Source organism: Sceloporus undulatus, chromosome 6 (genome assembly GCF_019175285.1).
Source record: "Sceloporus undulatus isolate JIND9_A2432 ecotype Alabama chromosome 6, SceUnd_v1.1, whole genome shotgun sequence".
Lineage (NCBI taxonomy): Eukaryota > Metazoa > Chordata > Lepidosauria > Squamata > Phrynosomatidae > Sceloporus > Sceloporus undulatus.
Window position 1 is genome coordinate 159,775,721 of NC_056527.1, and position 18,173 is coordinate 159,793,893.

General features: G+C 41.0%; 2 protein-coding genes across 4 annotated transcripts in view; one reads left to right on the forward strand and one right to left on the reverse strand.

The window, feature by feature from the left end:
* Positions 1-4,263, reverse strand: part of COPS2 (COP9 signalosome subunit 2) — a 20,560-nt gene extending 16,297 nt beyond the window's left edge. The window contains exon 1 of one of the 2 annotated variants that reach the window (XM_042475275.1): positions 4,092-4,263. In XM_042475275.1, the coding sequence (XP_042331209.1) occupies positions 4,092-4,145 (54 nt within the window). In that variant the 5' untranslated portion in view covers positions 4,146-4,263. The remainder of the gene's footprint in view (positions 1-4,091) is intronic. The other variant, XM_042475274.1, reaches the window with a different exon arrangement.
* Positions 4,264-4,893: 630 nt separating this feature from the next.
* Positions 4,894-18,173, forward strand: part of GALK2 (galactokinase 2) — a 49,288-nt gene continuing 36,008 nt past the window's right edge. The window contains exons 1-5 of one of the 2 annotated variants that reach the window (XM_042474800.1): positions 4,894-5,161; positions 7,858-7,946; positions 8,894-9,017; positions 14,145-14,235; positions 17,805-17,951. In XM_042474800.1, coding sequence (XP_042330734.1) covers positions 5,100-5,161; positions 7,858-7,946; positions 8,894-9,017; positions 14,145-14,235; positions 17,805-17,951 — 513 coding nt within the window. In that variant the 5' untranslated portion in view covers positions 4,894-5,099. Of the gene's footprint in view, positions 5,162-6,787; positions 7,148-7,857; positions 7,947-8,893; positions 9,018-14,144; positions 14,236-17,804; positions 17,952-18,173 lie in introns of those variants that run through there. The other variant, XM_042474801.1, reaches the window with a different exon arrangement.

Genomic DNA, 18,173 nt, shown 5'->3' on the forward strand with positions numbered 1-18,173 from the left:
AAAGAATCCACGCAGCACTTGAATGACTTCATCAATAGTGATTCCACTCCAACTTCTTGCCAGTGCAATAAAGTTTCTTTCCTCTGCTGGTAAATGCAATTGCAATATTTCATCATCTTATGAACTTTTTGCTTTAAGAAATCAGAATGTGATCCAATTTTGTTAAATGAAGTGTGTACAACTACTATAGAGGAGTCCTGAGGTATAAGACTTCCCTGCCAATAATTAGTGGCTACTACAAATAGCTTACAATTCAAGATGTTGCTTTATACTGAGTCAGAGAATTGGTCTTCACCTGTTTTGTCATTTGTCTCCATTCAGACCTCCATTCAGAAGAAAGCCTACAACTGAGATTTCACTGCAGCCACATGATTTGGATGTTTTTCTTCAACAAAGCTTCTTCAAAAAGTTTTTTAGTGTAGTTGTAAACTATTGGCCAAAATCTTATATAGAATACCCATTAAATCCATTGGACTTATTTATATTTTGATTCAACATTCAGCAATTGCTTTAGTGGGTCTACTCTGGTTGGGACTAAGCAACAGGAGGCCAGGAACAGTCTGGCATTCTTCCCAACATGAGGCTGTATTGTATATGGCAAAAACAACGCAAAACAATTTGTCGGCTACTGACAAAACAGGAAGATATGGTGTTTCAGCTAGTTTCATAATCTAAGTTGGCAGCAATTTAATTTACCACACACAAGATATGAAGTTACTCTATAAAGAAATGGAGCAATGATCCATCTAATTTAGTATGTTCTGTGCCAGCCTTTTCCAAGGCGGCGCTCTCTAAAAGTTTTGGACCACAAAGCTCTTCATGTAGGCTAGGGCTCCAATAGTTGATCTCTACTGATGTGTAGCAGGCCTTCAAGTTCTTGGGCAAGTATACTTCCTAGCCATACTACCACAGATGTTTTCACTAGAGATACCAAGGGCTAGAACTGACACTTGGCAAATGGAAAACATGAGCAGCACTACAGATACATAGTCCTTTCTTGAGATGCAGTGGCTTTATCCTCCCATCAGGGTTGTACAACATGCCATTATATTAATTTCACTGTTTTGTTAAGCCAGCATGCGTTACCAAAACTGAGAAACAAAAGTTTCAACTTAGAACTATGGTCCTCATATATTACCTGTTTTCTGAGTTACTGGAAAAGTCAGCAACAAGTTTGCTTCAAAATAGAAAATATAAGTTCCTAACGATATTATCTCTAAACACCAGAAAGTTGCAGGAATTAAATTGATGATATTATGCATATTTTGGTCCAATATGACCCTGCACTTGTTTACCCAGAAGCCCCACCAAGTCCTTTAGGATAGCAATCTATAGATCCCTGGTAAGCTGTAGCACATTTAAGCACAAATATACAAAAGGTACAGAACCACATAAATATATGTTCAAATATTAAGGATGCTCAGGTTTCTTCTATACTCCTTTACTTCTTTCAGATATGAACTTCAATTTACCGTATAATGTAGCCAGATTTTGTGCATCAGTAGTTAACATCTGGCAGGCATTTATTACGGTGATGATTTTGACTATGTTTTAACTTGCCTTTCTTTAAATACTGTACCTATTATACTGCATCTTTTATACTGTACCTTTTGGCCTGTGCTGGTCCATGACCATAATAAAGAAATTCATTCGCATGTGATTTTTTACAAACCATTTCCTCTGCATAGATTGCAAAAGACACAACCACCGAACAGAATGTTGTAACCAAAAACAGTAAAACAGTACCTTTAGAAGACAGAGGTCAAAAACACAATGCAGACATAACCCAGTTTGAGACTGCTTCAACTGCCCTGGCTCAGCACTAGGGAATCCTGGGAACTGTGGTTTAATGCAGCACCTGAGCTCTCTGACAAGAGAAGGCTCATTGCCTCACAGAATGACAGTTCCCAGGATTCCCTAGCACTCAGCCAGGGCAGTTAAAGCAGTCTCAAACTGGGTTATTCCTACAGCGTGTTTTGGACCTTTGGCTCTCTCATTTTATCCTTACATTGCCTCTGTGAGGAAGAATAATAGCTGGCTGGTGATGATCTTAGCTTTCTTGTACTCTGGCCTCCATTCGCTTCTTGCCAGAGAGTGAAGAAAGCAATGTGTTTGCAGTTTTTATGGCATCTGGATTTGAAGGCAATGTTTCATCTTAACTAGGGATGAAGAACAAGCTGGGATCTGGCTTGTGTTGCCAGACTGGAAACTAGAGAGGGCTTCTGCACCTTTAATGGTTGGGAAATGTCATTTTGTGAGACATTAACATTCCCAGGATTCCCTAACACTGAGCCAGGGAAGTTAAAGCGGTCTCAAACTGGATTATTTCTGCAGTGCGTGTGTGTTTTGGATCGCAGAACCTTCATACACTAGAAGGCTCCTTTTCTCTGTGAAAAATATATAACTTATACTTGGAGGGAAACAAACCAAACTGGGTGATAAAACCCTTCAAGTATCCCCTTTCTCCTTGCCATATCCTTCCTGGCAAAGGCTGTGTCCGTACTGCACTATTAATCCAATTTGACACCATATTAATTGCCCAGGCTGAATACGATGGCATCCTGGAAATTGAGGTTTGTTGTGGATTGACCCATGGCAATTAAAGCGGCATCAAAACAAATTATTTATCCAGTCTGGATGTAGCCAAGGACTCCCCCCAAAACCAAGCTGTTAGCTCTCATCCTCCGTTTGCTCTGGTTCCACAACAAATGACATTTCCCAGAATGCCATCTCATTGAACCAAGGTGGTTAAAGCGGTTTCAAAATGGATTATTACTCTAGTGTGGATGCAACCAAGGTCTCTTCAAAAAACTAATTCCCTGAATGCCACTGCACTGAACCAAGGCAGTTAAAGCAGTATCAAAACGGATTATTTCCCCAGTCTGGATGCAACCAAGGACTCCTAAAGAAACCAAGCTGTTAGCTCTTTTCTGGGGCCACAAAAAGCGACGGTTCCTAGAATGCCTTTGCATTGAGCCAAGGCAACTTGAAGCGGTGTCAAAACAGATTATTCCTCCAGTCTGGATGCAACTAAAGACTCCTCAAAAAAACCCAAGCTGGGGGCCATAACAAGCAATAACTCCCAGAATGCCGTCTCATTGAACCAAGGCAGTTAAAGCAGAGTCAAAACATCCTCTGGTCTGGATGCAGCCAAGGAGCACCTAACAAAACCAAGCTGCTAGCTCTCATCCTCCTTCATTCCTCTCCGGGGCCAAAACAAATGAGACGGTTAAGAGGTGATATGACAGCCCTGTTTAAATACTTGAAGGGATGTCACACTGAGGAGGGAGCAAGCTTGTTTTCTGCTGCTCCAGAGAACAGGACCCAATGGAGCAAGGGATGCAAAAGAGATTCCACCTCAACTTCCTGACAGTAAGGGCTGTTTGACAGTGGAACACGCTCCCTCTGAGTCTCCTTCTTTGGAGGTCTTTACACAGAGGCTGGATGGCCATCTGTCAATGGGGATGATTTGATTGGGAGTTCCTGCATGGCAGAAGGGGGTTGGACTGGATGGAAGTTGGGGTCCCTTCCAACTCTATGAACCTATCCTTTGGCTGGGAGTTCCTGCATGGCAGAATGGGGTTGGATTGAGATGGCCCTTTGATTGGGAGTTCCTGCATGGCAGAATAGGGTTGGACTGGATGGAAGCTGGGGTCCCTTCCAACTCTATGATCCTATGATTCTATCCTTTGATTGGGAGTTCCTGCATGGCAGAAGGTGGGGGGTTGGACTGGATGGCCCTTGAGGCCTCTTCCAACTCTAGGATTCTGTGCCATTACCCAGAATGCCATCTCACTGAGCCAAGGCAGTTAAAGCAGTGTCAAAACACATGTATTCTTCCAGTGTGGATGCCAACCAAGATGTTCGGCTATGGAATTCTGGGAGATGGAGTTTGTTGTGGGCTCCGCTCTGGGCCCACAACAAACTCCAACTCCCAGAATTCCATACCCTTGAGCCAGACCAAGAGTTAAAGCGGGGCCAAACCGGGTTCTGTCTCCAGTGTGGATGCAGCCTCCGCTTATAGCAATGGGTCTAGATGGCTGAGGCTTTTGAGGCCTGAGGAAGGAAGGAAGGGCCTCCTCTTTCCTTACCAGGTCGTAGTCCTCCTCGTCGTCGCACATGAAATCATCCTCCATGTCGGACATCTTGGGCCGGAGGACGCGCGGGGGGAGGGGAGGGGAAGGGGAGGAGGAGGAGAAGGAGGAGGAGGAAGAAGAAGAAAAGGGAGGCGGAACAGAACAGAACGGCGGAGAACACTCCGCTCCCACAAGCCACCGCGGCGGCGCCCCCGCCACGTGACGCCGGTCCCGGAAGTGAAACACGGAGCCCTGTTTTGCTTTGCTTTTTTTGCCCGAGGGGCGGGGCCTAATTGACAACGCATCCGGAGGGGGAGGGTCTTATGGTTGCCCATGGCAACCAGGCCCTGAGGGAAACCCCGTTATAGGCCCAAGTTGTTTAAACGCCTGAGGGGAGGCCAACCTTTTGTCCTTTTGGACTTCAACTCCCAGAGGCCCCAGCCATTTTGCCCAATGCCTAGGAATTCTGGGAGTTGTAGTCCAAAGCATTCTGGAGGCCTAAGGCCGGAGAGAACCCTGGTTCTACAATAAATAAATAAATAATATTAAATGACAGTTCCCAGGATTCCCTAGCACTCAGCCAGGGGAGTTAAAGCAGTCTCAAAGTGGATTATTTCTGCAGTCTATCTGGAGTCTAGGAGAGCAATTTATTTCAGTTCATTAAGGCTCAATGCCTCAGAAAACTACACTTCCCAGGATTCCATGGCCATGAGCCAGGGCAGTTAAAGCGATCTCAAAATGGATTATATCTGCAGTGTGTGTTTTGGACCCTATATAGGAGAGTTGTGGTTTCTCTCACAACAAGCTTTCTAGGTCTAGGAAGGGGGAAAAGGGAAGGCTGGAGTGAGAGACAAGCTTCCTGCTGGACTCTTGTGCTGCATGCATTTTAAGGCGGAAGGAAGCCATTCATAGGCTGCAGGATCCTCCTCCCTTTTGGCTGCCCAGTCTTTCTAGCTCTTTAGATCCAGGAAACCTCCCTGCTTGGTTTTGGCTTTTTGGCCTGGGCTTGGAGGAGAGAGAGGCATGGCTGGGGACGCCCCCCCATCCCTCCCAGTCCGGCTGGAGGACGAGGAGGACCACCCCAGGTGCGTGGCTTGGCTTCCCCTTCTCCAGCCCAGCTTCCCTCCTTTAAGGGCGAAAGCAGCAAATATGTAGAGAGATCTTGCAGCACCTTTGAGACTTATGGGTCCAAAACATACTTGAGAAATAACCTGCCCTGGCTCAATGCTAGGGAATCCTGGGAACTGTAGTTTAATGACACATTGAGCCTTCTAGAATCAAAGAACTGGAAGAGACCCCAAGGGCCATCCAACTCCAACCCCTTTCTGCCAAGCAGGAACTCTCAATCAAAGCACCCCCAACAGATGGCCATCCAGCCTCTGCTTAAAGTCCTCCAAGGAAGTGCGTTCCACCTTCAAACAGCTCTCACTATCAGGAAGTTCCTCCTAATGTTGAGCTGGAATCTCTTTTCCCATAGTTTGAAATTCATTTCTCTATGGCTTCGTCTCTGGAGCAGCAGAAAACAAGCTTGCTCCATCCTCAATGTGACATCCCTTCAAATATTTAAACGTAGCCATCATGGGCTTCATTGTGGAATTCCTTTGCCTCACCTGTAAATGAAAACTGCATCTACACTGCAGCATTGATGCAGTTTTTGACATCACTTTAACTGCCATGGTTCAGTGCCATGGGATTCTGGGATTTGTAGTTTTGTGAGCTATTTTGCCTTTTCTGTCATAGAATCATAGTTGGAAGAGACTGCAAGTGCCATCCAGTCCAACCCCATTCTGCCATGCAGGAAATCACAATCAAAGCATCCCTGACAAATGGCCATCCAGCCTCTGCTTAAAGACCTCCAAGGAAGGAGAGTCCAACACAATTTCCAAGGAAGGAGTTTGTTCCACTGTCTAACAGTCCTTACTGTCAGGAAGTTCTTCCTAATGTTTAGCTGGAATCTCTTTCCCTGGAGCTTGCATCCATTGCTCCGGTTCCTGTTCTCTGGAGCAGCAGAAAACAATCTTGCTCCATCCTCATTATGACATCCCTTCAAATATTTAAACAGGGCTATCATATCACCTCTTAACCTTCTCTTCTCCAGGCTAAACATCCCCAGTTCCCTAAGCCGTTCCTCATATGGCTTTATGGTTTCCAGACCTTTCACCATTTTAGTCGCCCTCCTTTGGACACTTTGGCCTGTTACAGACTGCCAAAATAAAGCTGCTTCGGGTCTCTTTGGAGGCATGCTATTTAAATCATACGTGGGTCCTAAGAGTCCGGAGGTCGCGCCAAAGCCACACTCCATTCCTAAGCACTGGAGTGCAGCTTTGGCGCAGCTTCCGGATTCTTAGGATGCATGCATCATTTAAACAGCATACCTCCAAAGAGACCCAAAGCAGCTTTATTTTGGCAGTCTGTAACAGGCCATAGTTTCTCAACATCCTTTTTGAATTGAACACAGTATTCCAGGTGAGGCCTGACCAAGGCAGAATAGAGTGGCACTATTACTTCCCTTGATCTAGACACTATGCTTCTATTGATGCAGTCTAAAATCACATTGGCCTTTTTAGTTGCCACATGACACTGTTGACTCATGTTCACTTTGGGGCCTAGATCCCTTTCTCACGTACTCTCATTCAGCCAGGTGTCCAAGAGCTCTGGTGCCACAACAAACTATACATCACATAATTCCATAGGATGAAGCCATTATAGTTAAAGTGGTGTTAAAATGTATTAATGCTACAGTGTGGCAACAGCTGGAAACACTTGTACTTCCACGGATAAACTCAACCACTCGACTATAGTCTCTCCTTGCAGCATATACCTTTACCCAGTAATGAGGAACTATAAATGAAATAAAGTTCAATTATTCTTTGAAGTTACAGCCAGTTCACACTTAGCTAGTCTAAGGTTTCCCATTGCTTTGATCTTACCACTTCATATGCATTTGTTGTTGTTAACTGCCCTCGAATCAGCTGCAGTTCACGTTCGTGCCTCCTATCTTCACTCCTCCTTTTTCTGTGTCTAATACTACTCTGTGTGTGACATACATATTCTGCGTACAGATTTAAAAGGTAGGTTAAGAGAATATAGCCTCGTCGGATCCTTTGCCAAACCTGCCTTCTTTGTACTTTCTTCTTTGACCTTCCTTAGCAATTGTTCCAAGTCTATGATGTTTTCCACTAGAAGCGTGGTGTCATCTGCATATCTTAGGCCCCATACAGACAGGCCAAAATAAAGCTTTGGGTCACTTTGGAGGTAAGTTGTTTAAATGAAGCATATATCCTAAGAGTCCGAAAGCCATGCCAAAGCCATGCTCCAATCCTAAAGACTGGAGCGTAGCTTTGGCACAGCTTCCGGACTCTTAGTATGCATGCATCATTTAAACAGCATACCTCCAAAGTGACCCGAAGCAGCTTTATTTTGGTCTGTCTGTATGGGCCCTTAGATTGTTGATAGTCCTTCCTCCTATCTTCACTCTTCCTTCTTCTGAATCCAAACCTGCTCTTCAAATACTGTAGTATCTTCTGTGTACAAGTTGAACAGTAATAGAGTGAAGCCTTGCCCAAACCATTGTGTTTCTCGACATTCTGCTCTAACAGTAGCATCTTGCCCTAAGTACAGATTTTTTTATCAGGACTATCAAATGTAATGGCACTCCATGGCTTTAAGATCATTCTAAAGATTTTCACGGTCTATGGCAGTCAAAGGCTTTGCTGTACATGCTGATCTACTTCTGGAATTACAGCTATTTTAACCTTACACATCCTTACTTGCTTTTCAGGTTGCTAAAGCTGAAGAAGATGTTCATCTCTATATTTAAATCAGCTCCCAAGTTTTATGCTCGAGCCCCAGGGAGAGTCAACCTAATAGGTAAATTGAAATAATATGAATTCTATGAATAACATGCATAAATTCTTGTCCACAGGTTTCATGTGAAACCATGCTTTCAACCATAGTACTGTATCTTATTTGCCCTGACAATTTCCACAACATAAAGGTCAGAATATTTGGAAATTATGAGAGATACAGGATGTTTAGCTGATGTGTGTGTTTATGCAGGATTGGCCAAAGGCACTTAGCTGCTGTTGATCGAAGAACAAATAGTTTTTCCCCGTCCAATGAAGGACAATAAATGATGCATAAACTAGGACAGGCACCTTTAACTAAAGAAAAGATGTGTTCTCGCACTAAGCTATGTTCCCTTCCCATAATATCTAAGCATACTAAACTGTCTCCTACTAACCATTGGTTAATCCAACCTAATATTATGTACTGTGAGTGACAGAAGTGCTCAGAGATCTCAGGAAGAGGTCTTTCCATATCTTATCAGATATCTATTCAGTCAGGAGTGGAGAATTGTAGCCATCTAAATTAGCCAGCATAATATATGATGAAGGATTGTATGAATTATAGTGGTAGTAGCTATACTAATGAAAATGATTGATTTTATTTTATTCTGGCTTGTTCTTCCTAGCTATGTTTAAGAAAACCATAATTGCCTAAATCTGGGTGTTATGTGGATTAAAAAAAATAGAAGTGAACTTTTCCAATTTCTTTGTGAATCCAAAAGAGGAGTAGCAAGTGAACCAGCCTTAGGTTCAAGTGAGATTCATTCACATAACAAGAAGCCTTTTCTCTAGCATTACATGTTAATTAAGGCACTATGTAATGTTGACGTCCTAGTATAATGGATAGAGGTTGCCTGTTGTTTTTTTAAAGCCACACCATATTGCACATCCAAACAGAACAAGCTTATTTGGCTGTTACTGATTTCCAAAATGTTCAGAAATCTTGTTAATATTCTGCTTGTTTGATAGGAGAACATATAGATTACTGTGGATATGCTGTACTCCCAATGGCCGTAGAACAAGATATACTTATTGCAGCTGAACCTGTAACCACTCCTGTTATCCATTTGGCCAATACAAATCCGTTGTATGCGTAAGTCTCTTATTAACTATTGCACTTTGGTTGTATAGCCACTGTACATCAGTTAAAACAGTAAGACAATTTCTGTCCCATAGGCTTTGATATTAATGTTGTTATTTGCCGTCAAGTCAGCTGTGGGGAGCATGGGAAGAGCTGACCCTTGCTTTTTCTGCAGTTGCCCACTCCTGGGTAAGATACATCTAGAGATAATTTTTTCACCTTTTAAGGAATCAGGCCCATTCACACTACACAGCTATAGTGCTATTATTCCACTTTAACAGCCATGGTTCAAACCTGTGGAATTCTGGGCTTTGTAGTTTTGTGAGGTATGCTATGCTCTGATTGAGAATCCTAAATACATGTCCCTAAACTGCCACAAATTTCTGATTTCTCTTTATGGTTGTGAGAGTTGGACAATGAAAAAAGCTGGTAGGAAGAGAATCAACTCTTTTGGAATGTATTGCTAGATAAGAGTTCTGAAGATACAATGGACTCCCAAAATGACAAATAAATGTGTCCTAGAGCAAATAACCATAGCTAAGACTTGTTAGTACTGCACAGAAATTCCTTTTGAATATCTTTTACCGTAAAAAATGATGAAAAAATGTAAAATGAAACAAGTGATAGGCCCAGAAGATGAGACTTTCAGGTCCAAAGGCACTCACCGAGCTACGGGGGCAGAACAAGAACAACAAGAAGAAGTGCTGTGGCTAATGATGCAACTGGATTCAAGCCAAAAGTACATTCAGCTGTTCACGTGCTCAGAGGTGACAGCAAAGTCTGAAGTTGTACAACACAAATTATAGGAATATGAAATGTGAGAAGCATGAATCAAGGGTAACTAGAGCTAGTAAATCAAGAAGTAGAAGAAACCTCAAGGACTGTCCAGTCCAACCACCTGCAGCAGTACACAATCAAAGCACTGCTGACAAATGGCCATCCAGCCTTTGTTTAAAAACCTCCAAAGAAAGGAGATTCCACCATCTCCGAGGGAGTGTGTTTCACTGTCAAACAGCTCTTAATATCGGGAAGTTCTTCCTAATGTTTAGCTGGAATCTCTTTTCCTGTAATTTGCATCCACTGCACTCCGTTAGCCAAGTCATCCTTGTTGGTTAGAATCAAAACTAAAAAAGCCGATTCCCTTATTGCTTCTTCCACTTTTGGACAAGAGAGGAACTTGCTGGACCAAGTTTGACTTCCATCAAATATCAAGATAGGTGAAGTCACCCATCACTACTACATCTCTCCTTTCTCATTGTGTTCTAAAAATCTGTTCTAAAAAGGCATAATCCAGTTCCGCAGTCTGACTTGGGGATCTGTAGTGGACTGCCACAATGACATCCCTGTTGTTTCTTTCCCCTTTAATTTTTATTGCTCTCTACCTGGTTTCCAGGATTTAAGTCCATATATCACATTAGAGAATGGGAAAATAAAAGTGCCTCTAATATGTTTAGGCCCTGTGATGAAATACACAATGGAAGCACTACTGACAGATGGCCATCCAGCCTTTAACCATGGCAGTTAGAGCTGCCTACACACTGTAACTGTAATATGAATGAGCCCCAAGATGTATACAGAGGGCCATTTTGCCAGACCATAACACAGGACTACATGTTATGTTTTGCTTTGGTTGTCTTTACAGTTGGTCATCTGTACCAGTTCAAACTATCATTTTAAAGAAAGAACTAAGATTATTTACTTTGTGACACTGGATCCTGAGATCTTCTACAGCTGAACTCAAAAATCCAAACCTATTTCCAACAACTCTGTAATAAGATTATAGCCCTGGCAATTTCCAGGACAGCATGAAAGTGTCAGATTTTTTGTAATCTTTGCAAACTGTTCTTTCCTCAGTAACCTCTTTATTTTCCCCAAATAGACCACATGATTTTTGGCACGTCAGAAAGGATGTCTGAAATGAATGTGCCAGTTTAGAAGCCAACTTTTCTTTCAACCATTTAGTGTGAGCAAGTTGCAAGAAAAAAAAGTCAGTGATCTGCCCACACAAATCATAACATTTTACACCATGGGGCAAGAAATGATACCATATAATCATCCCCATTTTGTTTATTGTTTGGGTTTTGAACTTTGAAAAGACATGCACAGAAGAAACAGAATCTCTATTTGTTTTGGGGAGCAGGATGGGGAAGAGAAAGCAGCCAGTTTCAAGTTTACTCTTTGTGGCAAACAATAACAACTCCTAGCACAAACAGTGATTTCTATCAAGAGTAAAGTCTCCTTTTTGTTCTATTGTTTCTCAGCATTATCTAAGGAAGATTTAGGAAAACATGGAAAACCTGCTTTGAGCTATAAAGAGACCTTGAGTCCTGCCTGAATGTTATTTTTCCCCCTTTGCTAAATTCATATTTATGTATTTGTTTGTAGGGTTGCCAGTGTGAAAACTGGAGCGGGCGCACATACCTGTAATGTTTGTGTAGAAGATGGCATTTCAGCAAGTGATGCCTCTCATATAACAATGGTAATAAGCAAAATTTGCTGAAATTCTTTCCCCTACAGAACTATTACAGGTATGGGAGACCTCTAGCATTCCTAGATAGTGGAGAATTGAATCTTAGACTGGAAAAACTTGTAGTTTGTTGAACACAGTGACTCCCCTGACCCTCATAAGATGCAACCTATTTATCTCTCTTCATACTGAGGGTAATGGGAGAGGGACACAGGGATTGCTAACATGAAACCACAATGCTATAATTGTGTTGTGTGAAAGTGCCCTACATCTCTCCCTGGTGAAGATTTTATGAGTGATTGGGGCTGGGTGGTGGTGGTGGTGCAGATAATACAAATAAAGTTGAAGAGCCTCCTGGTAGAATTAATAGACTACCACATGCTATTTCGGGGAATGGGAAATCAGTCCAAATGCAATCATGGGGGTTCACGTTATTGCATGAGAGATGATCACACACAATTTCGGGCAATGACAAGTTATTTTCGGGCAATGAGAATTCAGTTCAAACGCAATTCGAATTCACGTAACTTCGCTGAACTAGCGACTTCACGTGAATGCGTTCTTGCCCCACTTTCTTTTCATTCAAAATTAAGAGAAATTTCTCCGGTGTGATAATGTTCTTCTAGATTCTTAAATGCTGTAGTGCAGCATAGTTCATTTTCAAGTTCTTTGTGCCAGCTCCTTTGCTCCCTTATGTGCCCTTCTCATTTTCTCTTCTGTATGAGGAGCGGTGAACTGGCAGCTTCTCAATGTTTAATGCAGTGGTGAAAATGAAATGACCTCCCCCACCTCAATAGTTTGCTGAACTACAGATGTCTGCATTCCTCACCATTGTCTGTGCTAACTAGGGTTCATGGGAATTGCAATCCAGCAGCAATTCTTACCCTTCCTTTCAGAGGCTGGATCAGGACCTGCTGTGACATTTGTGGGCTGTACTGTCTATTTTTATGCCTCGCATCCTAGTTCTTTGGCCATAAGTTGGTCAATCATGCCTCTTAAATCTCCTTAAGGGGCATGGTTGGCTAGTCCCCATCCTTTCAGTCTTGTTTTAGGCCTAAAACAGGCTCAGGATCTTGGGAAGGGTATGATAGGGGACTGTTCTCTGGTTATGAATGAAAAAAATTGGTCAATATTTTTGGAGGGTGGAGAGCCAGTTAAAACAAACATGAGACTATACCCTGCTGTACTGCGTGTGCTGCGTGTGTGGCAGGTATAATAGCATTATTTACTTTTTAATTTATTTATTTCCAATATGGGACCTAAGGCAGCTCACAATTTGTGGAGCAAAACAGATGGCCCTGACACAGCAGTGTCCCGCTGCCCCTTTCAGCACTGGATTGGGGCTGTAGTAACTGCATGCTGCGATGTTTTGCTGGCTCTAAAAGAAACGGCAAAAATGCCGCTCCTTTTAGAAGTGGCAAAAGGTGCCCTTGCCACTATGGCTGCACTTTTTGGAGCACCTTTCGGCGTGCATCGTATAAATGCCATGCCAAAGGAGCTCCATGATGCTGTCGGTCAGGTGGGTGGTGTGATGCCAGCATGGGCATCGTCAGGGCATGTGTCATCCAAACGCCGTGCCCCCATGCTGGCACTTCAAGCTAGTCTGTTTTGCCCCTTTGTGTTAAGTAAAGTACTGTTAAAACAACAGGGAATACAAAAGTGGAAAAAATTAAACCAACAACCATATTAAAAATATGAATTTTAAACAATTCTGAAACAGCTTTTAAAATCTAATAAAATATAAGAATAATGATAAAATTACAAAAACATATACAGAAATTGATATAGCATCATATCTGTTGGATATAAAATTGCATTTCTCTTATCCCCTTGCACATAATATTCATTTATTCAATTTAATTTATATTCTGCTTTTTTTCTCGGTATGAGTGCCAAAAGCATCAATAACCTGAGAATCCTTTCACTACTGGTGATGATTCCTATCAAATAAAAGTTATAGTACAATATAAATGTATATATTGAATTGATAAAACAAAACAGGAACACAATATACAACAGTGAGAATTAATAATAATAATTTTAAAAATTATGTCAGCAGCTGCCTGTCAGTCACAAGCCTGTAAAACGAATAGAAACATTTATTTATTTTTAATTAGTTGTACAATTAGTTTTATCATTTTTCACGGGTCCTAAGCAAGATTGCTGAAGGCTCCAGCTGCATCCGCACTGCAAATATAATCCAGTTTGACACCATTTTAAACCGACATGGCTCAGTGCTATGGAATTGCGGGAATTGTAGTTTGTCGTGGCACCAGAGCTCTATGACAGAGAAGTCTGTAAGTCTCACAAAACTATAATTCCCAGAATTCCATAGCACTTAGCCATAACAGTTAAAGCAGTGACAATGGATTGTTTCTGCAGTGTGGATGCTGCCTCTCTCTTATAGGAGTTCCTCAGATAAGGAGGTAATCAACAGGAAGTTGTATCCCAGATTAAATCCATAATTTACTTTTAATTGGATTACATTTTAGGCCACTTAATTTTTAATCCAAAGAGGAAGCCAGATGAATATTTTGTTGAGAATAAATTGACCAAGACATGTTGTATTGCTCCTTTGCCAGGTGATGGCAGCAATATGCCGTTTTTGTTTTTAAAAGCACTACATTTGTTTATAAAGACTGAATGTTTTTTCTGTATATTTGATTTTCCAGAGATTTTAGTACAAATGCTAATGACATTCAGATTAATCAAACAAAACCATTGTGGCACAACTATTTCTTATGTGGATTCAAAGGAATCAAGGTAAGTAAATTTAGTATAATTCATTGTTGTAAACTGGATGTTTTAAGACATGTATTGGATATGACAGCATCATTGGCCACATTCCAAAAAATCAAATGCATCATTTTTATATTTAAATGCATTGTGTTTTTTAAAAAAAGAACTGTAGTTTTTCCTTCCTTCCTTCCTTCCTTCCTTCCTTCCTTCCTTCCTTCCTTCCTTCCTCCCTCTCTTCTTTCCAGGTTTTAGGCATTAAACAGTTTGTAAATTAACTTCTTGGTATAGTAGCCACTGAAGTTGGTTCCAAGACTCCCTGTGCTCAGTTCCCATTGTATAAAGTGGTGTAGTAAAGTGGCACCTCTTATATAAAACAGCAAAATCAAGGTTTGCTTTTTTTTGGGGGGGGGGAATTGTGAATATTTCTGAACCATGGTTGGTAGAATCCATGGATTCAAAGGTCAGTTGTATATGGGTTTGACTGACTTATAATTTCAAGAGCAGAGTAGAGACATATAGTAGAAGCACATTATAAAATGTAACATGGTAATATTACCAACAAATTCCTTATTTGATCTATGTTTAGATCTGATCCTGACCAACAGGGATGACCTGGTGAATGGGTGCAAATGGTGGGAACCCTATGTGGGTTTAATAGTGTTCTCCTGGAGTTTGTGATTCAGTGCCGCTCCTAAATTATGGAATGGCCTGCTGGAGGAGATCCGTCATATTAACACTCTCAATGCTTTCAAAAAGGCCATCAAGACAGATCTCTTCTGGCAGGCCTTCCCAGACTAACCCCCCGTTATGTAGACCTGGATTGCCCTAGTTTCCCCAAAGATCTCTCCCCAGTTCTGCCTATTTTGGAGCCCTGGTGGCACAGTGGTTAAATGCCTGTACTGCAGCCATTCACTCAAAACCACAAGGTTGCGAGTTCAAGACCAGCAAAAGGGCCCAAGCTCGACTCAGGCTTGCATCCTTCCGAGGTTGCTAAAATGAGTACCCAGACTGTTGGGGGCAAATTAGCTTACTTGCTAATTAGCTTACTTGCTGTTCACCGCTATGATCTTTGGAATAGTGGTATATAAATAAAACAAATTATTATTATTATTATTATTATTTTAAATTTAGTTTATTTTAAAATTGAATTTTAATCTGTATTTGTAATGTAGTTATTTAGTGTAATTATAATGTTATTGTTTAGTTTAGGTAAGAGTTAAGGATATATAATTTTGATTATGTTATATTATGCTTTCATGTATTTTATGTAACCCACCTTGATCCTTTGGGAAAAGGCGGGATATAAATAAATTCATTATTATTATTATTAAGAGGGAAGTGAACTGGTAGTCAGTGAAGATGTTTTAACAAGGGAGTTATATGCTCCTTATAAATGTACCTAGTCAGCATTCTGACCACAGCATCTGAACAGCTTCCAAAGAGAGCCCCATGTAGAGTGTGTTACAGTAGTCCAAATGGGATGTAATCAAGGCATGTGTTGCCATGCCCAGATCTGATCTCTCAAGGAACAGGAACAGCTGGTGCCCTAATTTTAGAAGTGCAAATGCATTTCTGTCCACTGTTGAAACCGAGCCTAGATTTCATCCAGCACAGGCGGAGTCCCTATTCCCTGATCTGCCTTTTGACTGAAACTGAGCACCTTTGTCTTGTCCAAATTAGGTTTCAACTTGTTTGCCCTTATCCAGTCCATTATTGACAACAGACATTGATTCAGTATGAGACAGCTTCCTTGGAATCAATGAAAAGGAGTGATAGAGTTGGGTGTCATCAGCTTATTGGTGAGAGGGCACCCCAAAACTCAGGCTGACCACTCCCAGTTTAAGTTTATTTACTGCTAAAAGCTATATGCCATCACAGTTATAATTAAGGTAAAATATAAACGAATAAAATAAAAATAAATTCAAAACCAAATATAGGTATTAAATAAGTGATGCAAAAATATATTAATGCAAAAATAGAAAATCATATTTAATACAAATTAAAGGATCCTGGTTGGGGTACCATGTGTATTCATCACCCCTGAGTAATTCTTATACATTATTTTGATGAGTAGTTCTTAACTTTGCAGCCAAGGCAAATTTTGCAACCATAGTGGTGATATATGGATTGCTGCCCAGCAACAGTATACAAATCTGTTCAAGGGGAGGTTGGTTGGAAACAGAGTGGAGAATATAATTAAGAAACTTTTGTAGAGATATGGCATTTCAAAAGATAACGGTGAATGTCCTCCACTTCCCCTGACTCACAAATGCAAAATCTTTGGTGCACAAGAGTAGTATTATATTCCCTTCAACTATGACATACACTGAAAGCACAGGGCTGTAAATCCAAGAGTTTATAAATCTAATTTTGAATATTCCAATATTCTAGTCCTCATTATCCTGGAGAAGAGCCACTTCACTTTAGAGTTTTATGTGGGTGTAACTTCCTTCCAAGGAAATATGCATAAAATATGTTTTTCAGTACTGAATAGGAACCAGGCTGCTCCCTCCTTTATACATAAACACTCACCAAGAGATACTTATTATAAAACATAAAAAAAAATCTTGTACATGCGTGAATTTCTTGATGTAACTTGTCTGTGACTGTTTGCATTCATTCTGTTTATAGGCATTTTGAAAGTTTAACAGTAGAATAAATATTTGAAATGTATCACTTTGTTCTAAAAATACACTTGTTAGTGGTCATCAAAAGCACAGCAGCTTCAAATACGTTCTGCCAATTTTTAGCTAGAAAAGGTAATTTGTAGTTTTTAAAATGTTCCTTAGATCATACTGTCCAGTTGGATATACTCTCCATTCAGTTACTAGAAAAAATGGAAAATGCCAACCTCTGTTCCCGTGAGGGTTCAGTTAGCCCTCCTTATGCACTGATTCTTTAGCCATGTATTCAGCTGTCCAGGGCTTGAAATATATATGTATGTGTGTATGCCAAAAGGCCAAATTTGATTTTGCCATTTTATATAAGTGACACTATTTTACTTTACTTTATTTAATGGGATTTGAGCACCCACAGATTTTGGTAACCATGAGGGAACCTGAAGCCAAACCTCAGCAGATACCAAGGGCCTACTGCATCTGATATTTATTAATTTCCTCCCATACACACAGATAAGAATAATACATTTGATATCTCTTTGATCTGGCTTCTGGCATCCATCTTGGCATATAAACTATTGGTAAGACCTATTGGCCTGTTGTCACATGCTCAATTCCAATTTTTACAAAATAATGCAGAACAGACAGTCTATAAGCATAGAATCATAGAGCTGGAAGAGACCATAAGGGTCATCAAATCCAATGGTGTGACACTGACTCTAGTGATACAACTGGGTGAGAATTAAGTGTTGGCTTACAGACTATATCCTCTCATGCCTTAAGTGCAAGGTCATCGTTGTGCTTCAGTTGTGATAGCCAGTGGATTGGAAATTGAGTCTCAAATACTATGCTTTCTGCTGATGAAGAACAATGCCACGCTGAATCAATCCTGTTCCATTGTGGTACTGTGAGAGCTGGCATTTACAAGTTCCATGCTGATAATGTCTTTGATGCTGTTTTTTCTATTGTTTCTAGGATCATTTCAGTCTTGACAAGCCAAGTGGACTGAACTGTCTTATAGAAGGCACCATCCCTCCAAGTTCTGGCCTCTCCAGTTCCAGTGCTTTGGTCTGCTGTGCAGGGCTTGTGACTCTTATGGCAAATGGAAAGACTCTTCCAAAGGTTAAAAAAGTGTATATGTGTGGGTGATCTGCAATAAGCCATTTCAGAATTCAGTTTAATAGTCTGTATAAGTTTTTAAAGATATTCTCAGGCTTGGTTCCACAATGAACTGTTGGATAGCTCATTGCCTTATGGATCAAAATATCTTTGGCTGTGTCCTAATTGCAGAAGCAGCATTGTAGTTGTGAGCTATATTTTGGCCTAGCCCAAACTTCTAAGATA